The 18,456-nt window shown below is 47.5% G+C and overlaps 1 protein-coding gene across 1 annotated transcript in view; it reads left to right on the forward strand.

Annotated features, from left to right (window-relative positions):
- The window catches only part of MTHFD1L (methylenetetrahydrofolate dehydrogenase (NADP+ dependent) 1 like), a 623,332-nt gene that overhangs the window by 113,500 nt on the left and 491,376 nt on the right, over positions 1-18,456 (forward strand). Inside the window, exons 9-10 of the mRNA XM_029596548.1 lie at positions 3,942-4,033; positions 13,605-13,702. Coding sequence (XP_029452408.1) covers positions 3,942-4,033; positions 13,605-13,702 — 190 coding nt within the window. The remainder of the gene's footprint in view (positions 1-3,941; positions 4,034-13,604; positions 13,703-18,456) is intronic.

The raw sequence follows: 18,456 nt of genomic DNA on the forward strand, positions 1-18,456 counted from the left end.
TGTCAAAACTTCAGATGATGGTATCAAATGATGACAGGAGTAGGGTTTCAGTGCTGTGTCCTTTAAGAAAGCCGTGTTGATTTGGGTGAAAAATGTTATTATTGTTAATGTATTCTGTCAGTTAATAAAGCACTATGGATTCTATGATTTTAGCTTATCTCAGCTGGCGCCATTTTAAATTATGATACTGGCAGGGCAGGAGCAATTGGGTATTGCTTCTGCCCAGGAAACACTCCAACTGCCCTTGGGTAAAGGGGGGAATACTTTAGCTGGGATAGGTGCAGGGCTTATGATGGGTTATCTGTGGGGGACAGGACGGAGGGGGCATCTGATTTTGTGGGGATGTTGAACTCTGTGAGGAGGGGTTGGATCTTCTGGGATGGTTGGACTATTTGAGGGGGAGGAAACTCTACTTGAAGTCTGAAGTTTAGATAACTTTCCGATTATTGTGGATTGTGAGATTGACTGCATTAATTTGTTGTGATGCAGCTCATTAATATTTTCCTCACATTGCCCCACATTTTTTACATTAATGGAAACACAAAATTGCACATTACTGTTAATTATTAACATACTTAATAAGTAGGCCCCAAAATTAACCAAATAGTCCTCTTTAGAGAGGTACTTTAGTGTTTTCCAGCCTGATCCTGAATCCTTATGCAACACATCTGATTTTAAGGAGATTTATGGTGACTCTGAAGAAAAGTATATTGAAACATCTTGAATCCAGCGGGTTATGGTATCCGAGACAGCATGGTTTTACCAGACAGAGGTAGAATCTGATCAGTTTGTTCAGTTAGATGACATAGAGTGCTGGATGTGGTGTATTTCAGGAAAGCTTTCAGTACTATCCTGCATAGGAAGGTCATAAATAAACTGAAAGGTTTGTGGTGAGTGTGCAGTATGTCCTTCCTGGAATTGGTGGAGGACACTATGGGGTAGATTTTCAGAGCCCTGCTCGCCTAAATCCGCCCAAAACCGGGCGGATTTAGGCGAGCAGGGCCCTGCGCGCCGGGAAGCCTATTCTACATAGGCCTCCCGGCGCGCGCAGACCCCGGGACTCGCGTACGTCCCGGGGTTCTCGGAGGGGGGCGTGTCGGGGGGCGGGCCCGGTCGTCGCGGCGTTCCGGGGGCGTGTCGGCAGCGTTTTGGGGGCGGGCACGGGGCGTGGCTACGGCCCGGGGGCGTGGCCGCGCCCTCCGTACCCGCCCCCAGGTCGCGGCCCGGCGCGCAGCAGGCCCGCTGGCGCGCGGGGATTTACGTCTCCCTCCGGGAGGCGTAAATCCCCCGACAAAGGTAAGGGGGGGGGTGTAGACAGGGCCGGGCGGGTGGGTTAGGTAGGGGAAGGGAGGGGAAGGTGAGGGGAGGGCAAAGGAAAGTTCCCTCCAAGGCCGCTCCGATTTCGGAGCGGCCTTGGAGGGAACGGGGGGGAGGCAGCGCGGCTCGGCGCGCGCAGGCTATACAAAATCGATAGCCTTGCGCGCGCCGATCCAGGATTTTAGTGGATACGCGCGGCTCCGCGCGTATCTACTAAAATCCAGCGTACTTTTGCTTGAGTCTGATGCGCAAGCAAAAGTAGGCTGATCGCGCTTCTTTTAAAATCTACCCCTATGTTAATGGACTTCAAAAAGGCATGGGTAAAGCACAGTGTATCCTTACATTCAATGAAGTAAAGAGATGAGGTAGAATAAATGAACAGCTGGTTCTGTCAGGCCGGATAAACTTATCTGGCTAACTAGCCGGTTATGTTTTTTAAGTCTTTACCAGCTTTTGTAACAGGTACATAGAAGGATTGATTTTAGTCCGGCTTTTATAGACTATTTTATTGTGTGAATGTGATTTGTTTTATGTAGAACATTGTTGAGTTGTTAAATACATATATTTTGTGAGTTGTGATAGACTCTGTTTGTTTATTTGGGTATAGTAGACCATAGATACATTTTTAATCTCTTTCTAAATTCTTTGGGATTGGATGTAGTCTCAATGCGACTGGAATGGAGTTCCAGACTAATGGTCCTGCTATCGAGAGAGCCCAGAAGATCCAACTTTAGGACAGGACAGTGGCACAACCAAAGTTAGCCACATAACTCCAATATTTAGAGTTAGCTGGTTAACTTATGCAACTAATTCTGCTCCTCTCAGAAACACCTAATGCCCCTGACTTAGCCGGTTAAATTTTAGATATAACTAGTTATCTGGCTAGAATTTAGCTGGATAAGTCTCTTAATATGTCGGTTTTGCCATTTAGATGGATAAATCTTCAACTTTAGCTGAGAAAGCAGTGTATACCTTATTCCTAAATAAATAAATGGCTTTTGAATATTGACCTTGAAGTCCTAGCAGAAACACGGGTGTTCATATAGCTGAGTGTGTCTAGCAGTTTAAGTGTTACTCATGTTGACGGGATTGTTGCACGGGTTGGTGATGGTGGGATGCTGTCCGGAAAAGTCACAGGAACCTCAGAGACCCGATGCTTGGGGAACAGCCACCATATTGTTGGTGGCTGTTAAGAATATTATGTGCTCTTGTGGATGGAAATGGGAGGGGAAGAATGCTGGATGTGAACTAAAAAGTAAAATGGAGGAAGACGACAAAATAACAGTCACATTCTGTTGTTGGCAGTTGAGATATAAACTTGGTAGTATGGACAGGAATAACTGGGCATAGTGGATGGACCAGTTGATCTTTTTCTCCCCCTTTACTACGCATGTCCCTCCCTTACGCCCACCCCTCTTAACTCAACAATCATATCCCTCCCTACCAGTCAGCCTGATTCTCCGTCTCCTAGCCAGACAGCCTGCCTGCCAACTAACCACAACCAACCTGCCTACCTGCCATCGCCAACCAGTCTGCCAGTTAGCTCTTCTTCCTCCTCCTTCTCCTCCTCACCCCGCCGCCTCTGGAACAACCTATTGCTTTTGTCACGTTGTTCTCGTGAGACTGTAAGACTTTGAGAAGGGTGGAGGAATTCGGGTATCGCATGGCTCACTCTGAGAGCTGCGCAGTGCTAGAAGCAGTCTGTTGTTCTGGTGGCAGCAAGTGATTACTGACTTTCTTCAGCCACTTCGTTCCTGTTCAGGGGTGCAGAAAACATACCAAATGAGAACCATAGATGGGGCTGGATTGTGGACCACAAGCTGTACATTATATAATCTCGCTCTCCTGCTTGGTATCTGCTTGGTAATTTCTGTCTAATTTTAAATGTGTTTTTCCATAGGACATTTTAGAATTCTTTTGGGTTTTTTTTGGCTCAGTAGTAAAGTGAGAACTGGGTGTTGCTGTTATGCAATGACAGGGACTCACTCCCAGGAGTTGTGAATGGCAGGACCCAGGGAATGGAAGACCTGACCCAGGACTTGAGCCCAATTTCGCCACATGGTAGCGCACACAGCATGGCCACTGGGCCAGCTCAGTATTATTGAATTCTATATTTGTTTTAATGATCATTTTTCCCTCCCATTGGTTCTTATGGTGTTGGGCTTTAGACCCATTTAAAATGAGGCGATATGCAACAGTTGGAGCTGACTCGTGAGTATCTCCTTCTTTAAAGAGGTGGGTTGTGCTGGCAGCATCCCGTCTGACCTGCTTCCTTAAAGCCTATCCTCTCCATAGATCCCTGTTCCATGTAACCTTTCTTCATTTTCTGTTAACAATGTTCGATGTAAGGCCGGCATGATGTACTTACGAATGTCGGCATATAAAAACGCTTAAATAAATAAATAAATAAAATAAATACAGAGCTTGTGGACCTGTTTGCCCCAATTCTATCTGTCAGGGCACTGATAGATAGAATTGGGGCATGATCCCGTGTGTCAGTGCTTAGCTACACCTCTGTATAATTTGCCTTTTTTTTTTGTGTGTGTGAAATTATTTCCATCTGCAATAGGGTTAAATTTTTTTTTTTTTCATTGACAGATTTTTCTTCTTCGTCCTCTTTGTAGGTAAACATAATCCTGGCTGTCCAGATTTACAGTACAGTGACAAGCTGGTTGGAGAGGAAGTAGGCCCTTTAGCAGCAGCTCTGCGGATGCAGGTTTGTCCGATCCAAAATCAGTTATTCACTAAGGTTTATTAAAAATCAAGCACTCAAAATGTATCTAACCAAAGTGTAAGAATCTCAACTGGACAGACTGGATGGGCCAATTTGGTCTTTATCTGCCTTCATTTACTATGTTACTATGCTAAAAAGACAACACAGATCCTTGTGTAGAAATATTGTGCTTTTTCTTTGCATTTTGTCCAGGGCAGGTTGCCTTGCGTCATACCATTCCATTCACATTGAGGAAATGTTGACATTGTGCTTTTGCTTCACTGGCCAGCCCTGCCAGTGGGCTTTCTGCTCTAGACTCTCTTCATGTCTAGGTAGAAAATGCAAGGAATGGATGGGTGGGGCAAGTGACTTAAATGAAAGTAAGGGAGGGGAGAGCTTCAGAAATCTCTACCCTCCTCTTCTTTTTTTTTTTTTAATCCTTGACTGTGTGTGCATGGATGTTAAGGAAATCCCCTCCCCCCCACCCCCCCAAAAAAAAGTGAAATTTGAATGCCAGCTTCAAAGCAGGGCCATCCTTGAGAAGGGAGTGAATAGGGGCGACTGCTGTTGACCCCGCATTGCCATGGTATCCCTATTCCCAACACTAATAATTTCCTTTGAGCTTGGTGGTGGTCCTTGTCAGCATTCCAGGGCTCCGCTGTGGTTGAATCACTATGGGTCCTGTACTCTCTTAAGGTCAGCCCTGCTTCACAGTCAGGCTATTGCAATAAGACACCTATTTTCCTAACGCATGCGAAGCCACATCCACCGTGCACTCGAGGCAGTATTTAAATGAGTGAAATCGGGACAGCTTAAAAAAGGCACGCTAAGGGAGAATTGTACATTTCTGGGACTCAAAGCAGTTTATTGCATCGGGCGTAATACGAGCGTCTTTTTTGATCGGGCTTCTGTTTGGTTATTTTGCTATGGTTCATAGAATTTGCTGATTTTAAGGTTGAAGCTTATTTATTATGTATTTATTATAAACTTTTCTATATCGATATTAGTGGCAACATCATATCGGTTTACAGTAGAACAGCAGGTGGAAATTACAATAAACAGGTATCAGGGGAGGGATTACCTAGTTTATTATATCAGGAGTTTATTATATCAGGAGCCTGTTGCTACAGACTTCTAAATTGTGCAATTGTGCAATCATAAGAAAAGTGCGCTTCTTTTTGATCAAATCAACGTACATATATTTTTCTCCCCTGGAAGCAATAAATTCAAGAGTCAGGATGATACTAAGGAGGAAGATACATTTAGTGCAATACAAAGGACCATATTTTTTTATGTTTATGAGCCCTTGACAGCAAGTTAACTTTACTCTACCTCCAAAGCTGGAGTTAAATTACCCATGTTAAAAAAAAAAAAAATGTGCGTTGGACGCCTAGCCTATTGACACACTTTCCTACATCAGAAAGTGATAGCTAATGTCTTCATCTACATGTAATTTAAATGCGATTGGCACTATCCAGTATGCTTTTGTTAGGGTGTGCGTTTCAGAAGCACTAATTGCCTTCTTGCATCGGACAATTATTGTGTGCCTGAAATGCACGCCCAGCCACGAATAAACCCATGCGCTAGGCTAGGTAAATCTTACTGCATCATCTTAAGTATATTTTGTGACTCTGTGACCTGGATGTCTTTGTTACAGGAGGTGTACCTGCTCTGATTGGGTGGAGCAATGAAGATAGGTGTCTGTGTGTATGTGGGGGGCTTAGTGAGGAAAGTGTGGAAAGATGTAGGTCGGAAGGCTTGCAGGTGGGTAGAGTGGATGTGTGTGTACATACTGGTGGTGGTATAGGTGTTATGTGTTGTGCGGGGCGTGTATGCACTTTTTCCACATTGCACATTTTCCTCCTACTCCTCCTTCCCACCCGTGTGTGGGGATAGTGTTTGTGTTGTGGGATGGTGCAGATTTGAGTGGTGTCAGGAATGTCTGTGTTTTCTCTGAAGATAAGCAAGATAGTAGTCCTCACATGTGGGTGACCTCATCAGATGGAGCTTCAATGGAGAACTTTGACTAGGCTCACTGCACGTGCCCAGCATGCCCTATACCACGCGTCCGCGCAGTGTCCCTCTTCAATCTCTTCTTTTCCACGGAGCTGTAAGCCTCGCGCTGTGATTGAGCTCACTTTGGCTGATTTTAGCCTTTTGGAAAACCTTTTTACTTTTCGCGTATTTTGCATTTTTTTCCCTTTATTCCGTTGCAGAGTCCCTCTCTGTGCCTTTCCATAATATCTATAGCCAGGGTTTTCGGCATTTTGGGTAAGTTTCTTTTCACAGTTGATTTTCCCCCATGGTGGTGGTGCCTGCCAGCCATTGACACCCACCTTTATCGCTTTCGACTTTGTGGCCCTTTTGTTTTCCCCTGTCATGGCCACATCCAGTTTTCGCTAATGCCCCCAGTCCCCTATCACTGATCCTCGTGAGATATGCATTCTGTGCCTAGGGGCATCGCATGATGTACAGGGTTGCTGCTTATGTGCTCAGAAGACCCCGAAGGGACATTGGCTTCGACTCGAAAAGATGGATCAGCTCTTCGAGTCGGGGAAGTCCGAGTCATCAGCATCTATGGACCTTGGAGCCACACGGATGGACACCATGCCATAGACAGCGGGACCATCGGTTCTGTCGATGCCGCCAGCAGATAAGGGTGCTGAATACCAACCCTTGTCTATCTCCTCTGGGCCGAGGATGCCAGGTTCGTCATCTTCGACCTTGGCACTGGGGAAGGATCAAGCCGAGCATCAAGGGAAGCCTAAGAAGTATTGACATCGGTCTCCATCTATGCCTGGTACAGGGATCCACCAGTTTTTGCCATGAAGCCCCCGAAGCGACCCCACCCATCTGTCGGTGTCGGGGATCCATGACTGTCTTCACCGGTCCTGGTTCCAGGCGCCAATCCCTCTCGCGGGTCCGAAGAATATCTGGCCACCCCCTTCCTCCCACTCGTGTTGGCATCTGCAATGATTGAGGAGGAGCTGGTGCTGCCCATCATTCTACCATTGCTGGAGAAGTTCAGTGTGCTCATTGATGCATTACTGACCCAGCTGGCGCCAGTTCTCAGGATGGCACTGGTGCGTAATGGGATACAGAGGCCTCTCCCTACCGATACGGTGGTTGTTGCTGGCTTCTCCTCCGAGGAAGCTCCACCAAGGCTGGCAGATACGTTGAGGCTTGTAGCCCCCCATCCATTTCTACCGGTGGCTGCTGCTCTGGACGAAGGCTGAGCACATAGGGCCCCCATCCCCTGTAGCATGCAGTGAGAATGAGGATCTTTATCACCCCTGGGGGGATGATCCAATGGAATCCTCCGACGAGGACTCTGATGGTCTCCCATTAGACTCTTTTCCTCCAGATGAGTGAAGGAAATCCCCACCTGAAGACTTGACTTTTGCAGGGTTTGTGAGGGCGAAGGCCATCTCATTTTAGCTTTTGACAGAGGAGGATGCCAGGCACAAAATGCTTGAGATCCTCCAGTTCATGGAGCCTCCTAAGGAGATCATGGCAGCCCCGGTATAAGAGATCCTTAAGGAGTTGCTATTGAGGATATGAGAACACCCCCTCACAGTGCCTCCCATTAATAAGAAGGTGGACAGGGTCCTCCTCGTCCAGAAGGCTGCTGGATTTGGTAAGCATCAGCTGCCTTACCCATTCGGTGGTGGTTGAATCCACCCTCAAAGAGGGCCAAGCACTTTCGGACCCATTCCTCAGTGAACCTGGGGAAGGATCACAAAGCAATGGTAGGCTCTTGGGAGGAAGGTGTTCCAAAGCACCATGCTTATTGCCTACCAGCTCTACATGAGCCAGTACTCACAGGACATCTGGAAACAGGTGCAGGAGGTGGTTGAGTAGCTGCCTCAACAGCAGCAACATACCCTCATGTCGCTGGTATACAAGGGTCTGGAGTGTGGGAAACTTGAGGTCCGTGCGACCTATGATGTTTTCGAGACAGCATTCAGAGTCTCTGCAGCAGAAATCTGTGCCCGCAGAATGGCATGGCTGTGGGTGTGTGATCTCCAACCAGAGATACAGGAATGACACGCTGATGTGCCATCTATTGGAGAGAATCTCTTCGGAGATAGAGTGAGGGATGCTGTGGCCCAACTCCGGGACCACCATGAAACCTTCCAAAAACTCTCTGCCAGTACTCCGCAGGGAGCGTAATCCAGTTGCCCTTACCCGGGATGATGGACCCTCTGGTCGGGGGCAAGCTACGGTTCTTTGTGAATCAGTGGCCCAGTGTAACCTCAGACCAATGGGTTCTGTCCATCGTCCGTCAGGGGTACCCCACCCCCTTGACACATTTACACACGTGCAGAGCCCAATGGACCCTGAGGTCACAGTGCTGCTAAGCCGCTCAGAGCCTCCAGGATTGGATCCAAGTCACCCCATCTCTCAGGGACACTTTGTCCTGGTGGCAGGTACTTTCCAATCTGGAACAGGGAATTTCCTTTCAGAGTCTCCCCACTTGAATTGTGATAACCACAGATGCATCTACCCTGGGGTGGGGAGCTAATATCGATGGGCTTGACACCCAGGGCCTGTGGTCTGCTCAGGAACATTCTTGTCAAATCAACTTCCTGGAGCTCAGGGCAATCGGATACGCTATGGGTTTTCAGAGATTGACTGTCCAATAAAGTTGTTCTGATCCATACTGACAGCCAGGTAGCATTGTGGTTTGTCGACCAGCAGAGAGGCATGGGATCATACCTTCTGCATCTGGAAGCGGTCCAGTTCTGATCGTGGGCCTTGTTCCACAGGATGGTGCTTAGGGCCATGTACCTGGCTGGGACGGAAAATGTGGTAGCGGACAGGATGAGTAGAGCTTTCAGACCCTACAAGTGGTCTCTGGACTAGGGGATAGCGAATTGGATATTCTACCTCTGGGGAAGCTCAGACTTAGATCTGTTTGAGTCCCCCTGCAACAGGAAGGTGCCTTGGTTCTGCTTCCTGTACAGGTCAGACAGCAAACCAGCCTCGGATGCCCTTGCCCGTCATTGGGGCAAGCGTCTTCTGTATGCGTATCCTCCAATTCCCTTAGTGGTGAAGACTCTCTTCATGAGGACAGAGGGACAATGATCCTCATAGCCCCTCATTGGCCGAGACAAGTTTGGTTTCTATTCCTGTGGGAGTTGTCTATCTGGAACTGATCAGTCTGGGGACTACCCAGACCTCATCATGCAAGATCAGGGTAGGTTGCGGCATCCCATTGTCCAGGCCCTGTCGCTCACAGTCTGGATGTTGAGAGGTTGATTCTGAATATGTGTCTCGGGTCCTGGTGGCTTCTAGAAAGTCCTAAGGACTGAAATGGAGGAGGTTTTCTATGTGATGTGAGCAGAAGGCCCTAGATCCATTCTTCTGCCCCCCACAAAAACTGCTTGATTACCTTCTACACCTATCGGAGGCTGGCTTGAAAACCAACTCTGTTTGAGTTCATCTGAGTGCAATTGGCACATACCACCATGGTGTAAATGATACACCCATCTTTGTAAGGCCTATTGTTGAACATGTCATGTGGGGCCTGCTTCAGTTGAAGCCTTCCCTAAGAATAGGTGGGGCATTGCTGTTGCCAAACAGACAATATCCAGTTGGCTAGCAGATTGCATCTCCTTTTGTTATGCACAGGCGGGATTGCATCTTGGGGACCATGTCAAGGTTCACTCTGTGAGAGCTATGGCAGTGTCGGTGGCCCACTTGCAAACAGTTCACATGGAGGAGATCTGCAAGGCTGCGACATGGAGTTCTCTCCAAATTTTCGCATCCCATTACTTTCTGGATAGTAATGGCCGACGTGACAGTTTCGGCCAGTCTGTCCTTCAGAAGCTGTTAGAGGTGTAGAACCCAACTCTTCCAACCTAGTGCCCCATTGTTTGGGTTCAGGCTGTCTCCCCCTCTGCTACCAACATCACCAGTGTTGTTCTGCCTATTGGCATCTGGTTAGATGTCTGTTGGTACCCTTTTTGTGTTCGGGAGCCGGGTGGACACCTGGTAAAGGGCATGTTGGGGATGCTCAGTGTGCCTAGTCAAAGTTCTTGAAATTTTGACATAAGTTTTCTGCATCAGGGCTCCATCTGATGATGTCACCTGTGTGTGAGGACTAACATACTGTTATCCTCTGAGTACACCTGGTGCAGGTAAGCAACTCTTACTGTCAGGGAAGTGATGAGTTTGGAGGGAGGGGAATCCCCCATTTTCTCCTGCCTTCTTTCCCATCCCCTTCCTCCCCCCATAAGTGTGATGGGGAAAGTAGTATGTGTGTGTGTATGTGTGTCTTTCTCCATCACTCCATTGCACTCTTCACTTTGTCCCTTTCCTGGCCCTGGGAATGTGTTTGGGAGGATATATATATATATATATATGTGTGTGTGTGTGTATGTGTTTTATTTTTTTGTGAGGGGGGGTGCATGTGCAGTCTTCCCCCCTTGCACTTCACAATCACAGCTTCCCCCCATCGCCACACACACACAGGGAAGGGGAGATTGTTGAGAGTGCAAGGGAGAAAGTTCATGCTCCCCCTCCCCCCCACCAACACATACACTCTAATTTTTTACTCTCCACAACATACACACTCCACCCTTCCACGGGGGGGTGTGTGTGTGAGACAGATAAAGTCAAGGGGGAAAGAGTGCACACACACACACACGCACATACACACCCCACCACTCCAACTATTTTTTTTCTCTCGACACACCCCTTACCTCCCATGCAACTCACATCAACTCCATTGCATATTCCTCCTCAACCTCCATGTGTGTGTGTGTGGGGGAGGGGGAGGTGTGTGTGTATTATGGAGTTGGTGTGGGGGATGGGTTAGGGGTGTATGTTTGTCAAAGAGGAGAGAGTTGGAGGTGTGTGAGTGGGGTTTGCATGAGGGGGTGTCAAGGAGTGATTGGGAGGGTGTGTGCACTCTTTCCTCCTTATGCTCTTCACTTTCTCCCTTCTTTCCCTCCTGTGTATGTGTATGGGCGGAGGCGGGGTGAGGTGTAGAGTAGGGGTTGAGTTGAGTGTCAGGATTGGCCCCCATCTTCTCCTCCCCCCTATGGTTTCATCCCCTTCCCCTCTTCCTCTTCCTCTGACTCCTATGTATTTGTGTAGAGTTGGGTGCAGGGATGTGTGTGGGTGAGGGCTGGTGATGTGAGAGGGTTATGTGTGTTTAGGGAAGAAGTGGGAGTTAGTAGAATATGTGTGTGTATTAGTTTTCTTTTTTTTGGGGGGGGGGTTGAATGGGTAGGTGTAGGTGGTGTTGGAATGTGTGTGTGAAATGGGGGGGCACTATCCTTCCTTGTTCCCCATCCCCCACTTACTCTCTTCCCCTCTGCCATGTCTCTCCGTTGTTCTCCTCATTTTTCCTCCCTCTGTCCTTCCTCTGTTCTCCCTTCCTCCTCGTGCTCAGACCTAGTCTTCCTGCTGGTGGTGGAGCTTAGGAACCCCCACTAGCATTTCTGCTGCACCTTTTTTATTTTCTGCTGGTGGGGCCTGGGAAACCCCACCAGCCTTTCCACTGCTGGTGCCAACATGCCTCTTCTGACTGAGGCATGTTCCTCTGTTCCCGGTGAGCATCATCCTTTGCCCAGAGGCACCATAATGCTCACTGGAGCCCTTATTTTTTTTTTTTTATAATATAGAGAGACATTTCTTTCCAAGCATATTACTGAAATAGTCTTGGTGTTTTGTGGCTCAGAGAGCTGAGTGCAGCTCTTTGATAGCCTATATGCAACCAGCTCTTACCCTAGGATTTCTTGAGTATTACTTAAGCAATGTTCCCCATATCACTCAGCTCACATTGCAAGTATCTAAATAAATCAAACTCTGATCTTCAGCATGATGATAAGCGCTGGTCCAAGGAGCTAGCCCCATATTGGAGGTAATTTTGTACCCGCCCACATAAATTAGAGGGCAAATACGTTAATTTGCACCACTCGTTTGCTTTGAAAGTTATCCCATCAAATGTTTGTATTTATGGCTATTTGTCATTTGTTTAATGATGCAAAATGCTGATGTTTTTGTTGTGATCTGCCTAGTACAATAATTATTGAATGAGGTGGAATATAACCTTTTAAATAAATAAGATTACCCACTCACGCACTGCTATTACGTGCACAAACATTTTCAGGGAATTTTACACCCATGTGTTTTAAAATGCAAATGTACTTGCTTAAACGCAATCTCCTTTCCAAACTCTGTCCCCGGGCATGCCGACTCGCAGTCCGGGCAACCTTACTCACATGTGAAGTTGGCAGTTTTATAACAGGCCGTTTCCATGGGAAAATCACTGTTTTACCCATGGAAATGTCTTTGAAAACTACTCTCAAGATGTATTCTTTTCTGTGCATAACCTTCAGCAATCATCAATCATTGTTATAGAGTTGCATTAGACCTTGCAGTCTTGTCACACTTAGGGGCGGATTTTCATACTCCGCGAATAGGCCTACTTTTGTTTGCGCTCCAGGCGCAAACAAAAGTACGCTGGATTTTAGTAGATACGCGCGGAGCCGCGCGTATCTGCTAAAAACCTGGATCGGCGCGCGCAAGGCTATCGATTTTGTATAGCCGGCGCGCGCCGAGCCGCGCAGCCTACCCCCGTTCCCTCCGAGGCCGCTCCGAAATCGGAGCGGCCTCGGAGGGAACTTCCTTTTGCCCTCCCCTCACCTTCCCCTCCCTTCCCCTACCTAACCCACCCACCCGGCCCTGTCTAAGCCCCCACCTTACCTTTGTCGGGGGATTTACGCTTCCCAGAGGGAGGCGTAAATCCCCGCGCACCAGCGGGCCTCTTGCGCGCCGGGCCGCGACCTGGGGGTGGGTACGGAGGGCGCGGCCACGCCCCGGACCGCCCCGGGCCGTAGCCACGCCCCCGTACCCGCCCCCAAAACGCTGCCGACATGCCCCGAAAACGCCGCGACGACCGGGACCGCCCCCGACACGCCCCGACGCCCCCCCTCGGAGAACCCCGGGACTTACGCGAGTCCCGGGGCTCTGCGCGCGCCGGTAGGCCTATGTAAAATAGGCGCACCGGCGAGCAGGGCTCTTAAAATCCGCCCCTTATTGCATTAAATTGATTCACATAAGCAGTACAGAGGGCTTGTTGATCAGTTGGCCTTCTACTGACTGAAAACTAGGGTTCCAATACATTTTTACTGCTACCTGGGCACTGGACTTTTGCTGCATAAAATAGATATTTTCAGTGTAGGTGCATGAGAGGGTCAACTGCCCCCAACATTACCACACTGTTGTCATCAGGCGTAGGTAATTCTGTAGCTACGTTTATGTGCACATAGAAAAAACTAAATGCCCATGCTAAGAAACATATAAAAATTTGACATGCTGATTAACTTCACCCAAAATATATAAAAGTTAATTAATATATAAATTTTATACTGCAGTTTCAAACCATTCAACTTCTGCAATCTAAGGCATTTCAGATTTTGTTGCTTATTGCACACAGCCTTTAGGAAATAATCAAACTAAAGTATACTGTTTCACTTAGTTCAAATCAAAATCTGTAATTACATGCTGTTTATCAAGAGCTAATGGAATTTGAAATGAACATTTTCTTTTGTATTGCAAGAATTTGGTTGAAAGCAGTAGGCAGTGGATCCAGACACAACAGTACAAGAAGTGGAATGTTCGTTGTTTGAAGCTTCAGCCCCTCTCACCAGTTCCCAGGTATGAGCAGACTTGTATTATTTGATGATAATTGTGCAAAAATGATAAAAATTGACATCTGCAGTGAAAATAGGATTCTGTGTAATCTTCTAAATATAAAGAAAATGTATAAATGAATTTTGTGTGATACTTTGCCTTGAACATTTGTGTGAAGGGTTCATTTTTCTTATACTCTATGATGGTAACTTTCAAACCAATGCACAGGCACACACATGCACATGTTCGTCGGTCCGCACAAGGGATGCGGCTATTTTATGTGTGTGTGTGTTACAAAATAGCCTGGCCGTGTGTGCAAATGCCGCTTTCTTAGCATACGGACAGGTGGATCCAGAACCAGTGGGTTATGCACCTCTACCAGCAGATGGAGACTGAGCAAAGCTGACGTCATGGTATATATACCCCTGCACCGACATCAGCCTGCCAGTATTCTCTTCTCCAGCAGATGGTGGATGTATATCTCTCTACTGGGGATTGTTTAACAATTTTAAAGGAGAAAAGAAGGAAAAATATTTGCCCCGCTCTCCCATGATGATACCTTATGGCCCCTTCCTCAGTCGAGAATTCCTAAGGTGATATCCTTGGATCCCTCCGTCAAACGAGTGCCTTAGTCCAGTATCTGGTGGACATCTTAAAAAAAACCAAAAAAAACCGCTGACAGGCAAGCGGGTGCAGGAACCCGAGAGCGGTAGTGAATGTCCTTTCCCTCTCCCCCTGCAGCCGGAGACCTACCTTGTACTCAGCTGGACGGGCTGACCTTAGATAATTAAAAAAAAAAAAAAAAAAAGAATAGAAAAGAAAAGAAAAGGAAGAGAGAAGAAGGGGGTTAAGTAGGACTCTCCTCTCTGCTTGGCACGCTGATCCAACATTTGTTCCCACCTCCGGGGGAGCTTAGGGGACATGGGCAGGTTGGCAGGTTAAGCAGCCTTTTTCGCTAGGCCCTGCTCTCAGGCTTGAGTTCGCCACGTGGTAGGCTGCGCCGGCATTTTCATACGGTTATTCTTGCTCATTAGACTGATCTGTTCAGTTATGTCAGTTCGTGCTTGTGTGCTCAGCTGTGCATCCAGTTTGTGCGACCAGTTTGTGTGCCTAGTTGGGCGCATAGGGACATCTGAACTTGTTGGCGCACACTGTCTAGGTGTACTGGTGGGAGCTCAGTTTCATGCACTTATCGGGATACTGTGTTGAACATATCAATTTTGGGTGCCTATTTTTTTGCAGCGCTAACACAGCTGGGCACAGTGTTGTCAGACGCCTTTTAGAGCTTACTGACAGCCTGATGGCGCCAATAGCAAAGAAGCCTGTGCTGCTTTCCATATTGGACATCTCAGCCTGGCATTTTCTTTGACTTGTGTCAGCACTGTTTGGAGGCTCAGGGAGAATTGCCTCCGTCTGATTTTGCTAAGCCCGGTTCCTCCCAGCTTGATGCGGGAATGGGAAAAAAAGCTGTCAGAGGTGTCGCCTGATTTTGGGGCTCCCCTAATTTTCCTCAGTGGGGAAAAGTAGTTTAGTGGACTCTGGGCTAGTCTTAGTGGTTCAGGATCGCAGGCTACGGATTACCGCATGCCTTGTGCTGGGAATAAGCGTCTGAGTACGCCTAGACCTGCTGTGGGTCTTTCCAATAGGGACCCAGACGGCACAGATGATGGTGATCTTTACTCCTTGGAGGACGAGGAAATTCCTCTGGAATTGGAGTCATATAAAACTATGTTGCATTTTTTTCATAGAGAAGCGTTACCGCTTCCAATTTCCCAGACATTGAAGATGCTGGGAATACCGGGGGCTGAATCCATGTCCAAGCCAAAGAAAGATCCCATTTTTTATTTAATTGCATAAAGCCTCATGTTTCTTCCCTATTATGGAGGCCATTTAAGAATTGATTGATCTTGAATGGGGCGCACCGGAAGCTAATTTTAAAGGGGGACAAACCTTGGTCCCACCCTCTGTTAAAGGGCTGTATCCCCTGGATCCAGCTGTGAGAGAACAATTGCGTTTTCTGTAAATGGATGTGCTTGTGTGCGCCATTAACATGAGAATCAATTTCCCCGTAGAAGGGAGAACGGCCTTTAAGGATGCACAGGATAGGAGAATTGAGGCTATCCTTAGGCAGGCCTTTGAAGCGATGGCAATGAATTTGCGGATAGCTTCTTCTACCCTGGTGGCTCTCTCTTGTTTACTTCTCACTAAGGAGGTTACATAGAAACATAGAAATGACGGCAGAAGAAGACCAAACGGCCCATCCAGTTTGCCAAGCAAGCTTTGCACTTTCTTTTTTTTTCTCTCTCATACTTCTGATAGTCTTGGCTCTTAGTAACCTTTTCGTTCTATTTCACTTCCATCCCCACCATTTAACGCAGAGAGCAGTGTTGGAACTGTATCTAAGTGAATATCTAGCTTAATTAGTCAGGGGTAGTAACCGCCGCAATAAGCAAGTTACACCCATGCCTATCCGCTTACCCAGACTATGTAATTCAGTCCTTGTTGGTTGTTGTCTGTATATAGATCCACTTTTCCTCATTCCCCCTGCCATTGAAGCAGAGAGTTATGCTAGATATGCATTGAAAGTGAAGTATCAGTCTCTCTCCCCTGCCGTTGAAGCAGAGAGCTATGCTGGATATGTATTGAAAGTGAAGTATCAGGCTTATTTGGTTTGGGGTAGTAACCGCCATAACAAGCAAGCTATTCCCTGCTTTTTTGTTAATGCAAATTTTTTTTTCCACATTTCCTCTTGTCGTTGAAGCTTAGAGCAATGTTGGAGTCACATAACCGTGTGTATGTTTATTGAATGAGGGTATTATCTCCAGGCAGTAGCCGTCATTCCCGTGAGCCACCCACTCTTCATTCACGTCCTCTAGACTTTATGGATCCACAGTGTTTATCCCACGCCCCTTTGAAGTCCTCAAAGGGGCGTGGGATAAACACTGTGTCCTTCACAGTTCTGGTCTTCACCACTTCCACCGGAAGGGCATTCCAGGCATCCACTACCCTCTCCGTGAAGAAATACTTCCTGACATTGGTTCTGAGTCTTCCTCCCTGGAGTTTCAAATCGTGACCCCTGGTTCTGCTGATTTTTTTCCGACGGAAAAGGTGTCATTGTCTTTGGATCATTAAAACCTTTCAAGTATCTGAAAGTCTGTAGCATATCACCTCTGCTCCTCCTTTCCTCCAGGTTGTACATATTTAGATTCTTCAATCTCTCCTCATAAGTCGTTTGATGAAGACCATCCACCTTTCTGGTCGCCCTTCTCTGGACCGCCTCCATCTTTTCTCTGTCTCTTTGTAGATACGGTCTCCAGAACTGAACACAGTACTCCAGGTGAGGCCTCACCAAGGACCTGTACAAGGGGATAATCACTTCCCTTTTCCTACTCTATATTCCTCTCTCTATGCAGCCCAGCATTCTTCTGGCTTTAGCTGTCGCCTTGTAACATTGTTTCGCCGACTTCAGATCATTAGACACTATCACTCCAAGGTCTCTCTCCTGTTCCGTGCACATCAGCCTCCCCCCCCCCCTCCCATCGAATACAGTTCATTCGGATTTCCACTCCCCATATGCATGACTCCGCACTTCTTGGCATTGAATCTCAGCTGCCATATCTTCGATAAATGTGGTGTGACTTCCATGACAGTGATGAAACCAACAGCCACCTTTTTGGTTTCACCTTCACAGAAAGGGTGGTGGATGCCTGGAATGCCCTTCCCGAGGAAGTGGTGAAGTCTAAAACTGTGAAGGACTTCAAAGGGGCGTGGGATAAACACTGTGGATCCATCAAGTCTAGAGGGCGTGAATAAAGAGGAGGCAGCAAAACACTGCACGGAGCGGCAGTAGCCACAGAGGCATTCACGGAGCGGGATGCCAGTGGTTTGTGTTCCACCTTCACGGAGCGGAAGGATGGAGGGCTGCTATCTCCAAAAAAAAAAAAAAAGGGGTGGGTAAGAGTATGGGGCAGGGGTGTGGCCTGCTTGTTACAGCAGTTGCTACCCCTAATTGAGCTGGATGTTCACTTGGATGCAGATACAGCACTGCTGTCTACATTGGTGATGGGGTGGAGGGAAATTGTGGTGGGGTGGAGGGGAATTAGGGCTGGAGGGTACTGGAAGCCAATAGTAACAGGTGGGAGAGAGAAAAAGGGAAATAAAAAAATGGATAAAGTGCGTAGCTTGCTGGGCAGACTGGATGGGGCCGTTTGGTCTTCTTCTGCCGTCATTTCTATGTTTCTATGTTTTGGCAGATGCAGGCTGCGATTTGGTCTGCACTTCAGTGAGAGGGCTGGCTTTGGTAATGGCAACCAGGTGTCAGCTATGGCTTAGTTGGTTGGCCGATGAAATTTCGGTCTAACCTTATAAAATTGCCCTTTGAAGGTTCACTCTTGTTTGGGAGTGAGCTGAAAAAAAAAATATGGCCAATAAGTGGGTGAGTCCTACCTTTGGTTACCAGAAGATAAGAAACAGACTTCTCCGACATGAGAGGTTTTACTAGTGGTTTTGAACTTTTGACCCTACAGAGGGCTCAACCTCTGGGTTAGGTCTCAGTCCTTTTGGCCCAGGCAGCCCAGATGAGGCGCAGGCTCGGGCAGTGGACCCCCGAGCCTCCCAATGAAGGTGTGGTGACCCACTCCCGGGAGGAGATGTTAGGAGGTCGCCTCTTTCTTTTTTTATCAGAGGTGGTTGAGATCATGTCAGACCAGTGGGTTCTGGAGGTGATAAGAGATGGGTATATTCTGGAGCTTCACAGTGTTTTCCAGGATGTTTTCATA

Source organism: Rhinatrema bivittatum, chromosome 3 (genome assembly GCF_901001135.1).
Source record: "Rhinatrema bivittatum chromosome 3, aRhiBiv1.1, whole genome shotgun sequence".
NCBI lineage: Eukaryota > Metazoa > Chordata > Amphibia > Gymnophiona > Rhinatrematidae > Rhinatrema > Rhinatrema bivittatum.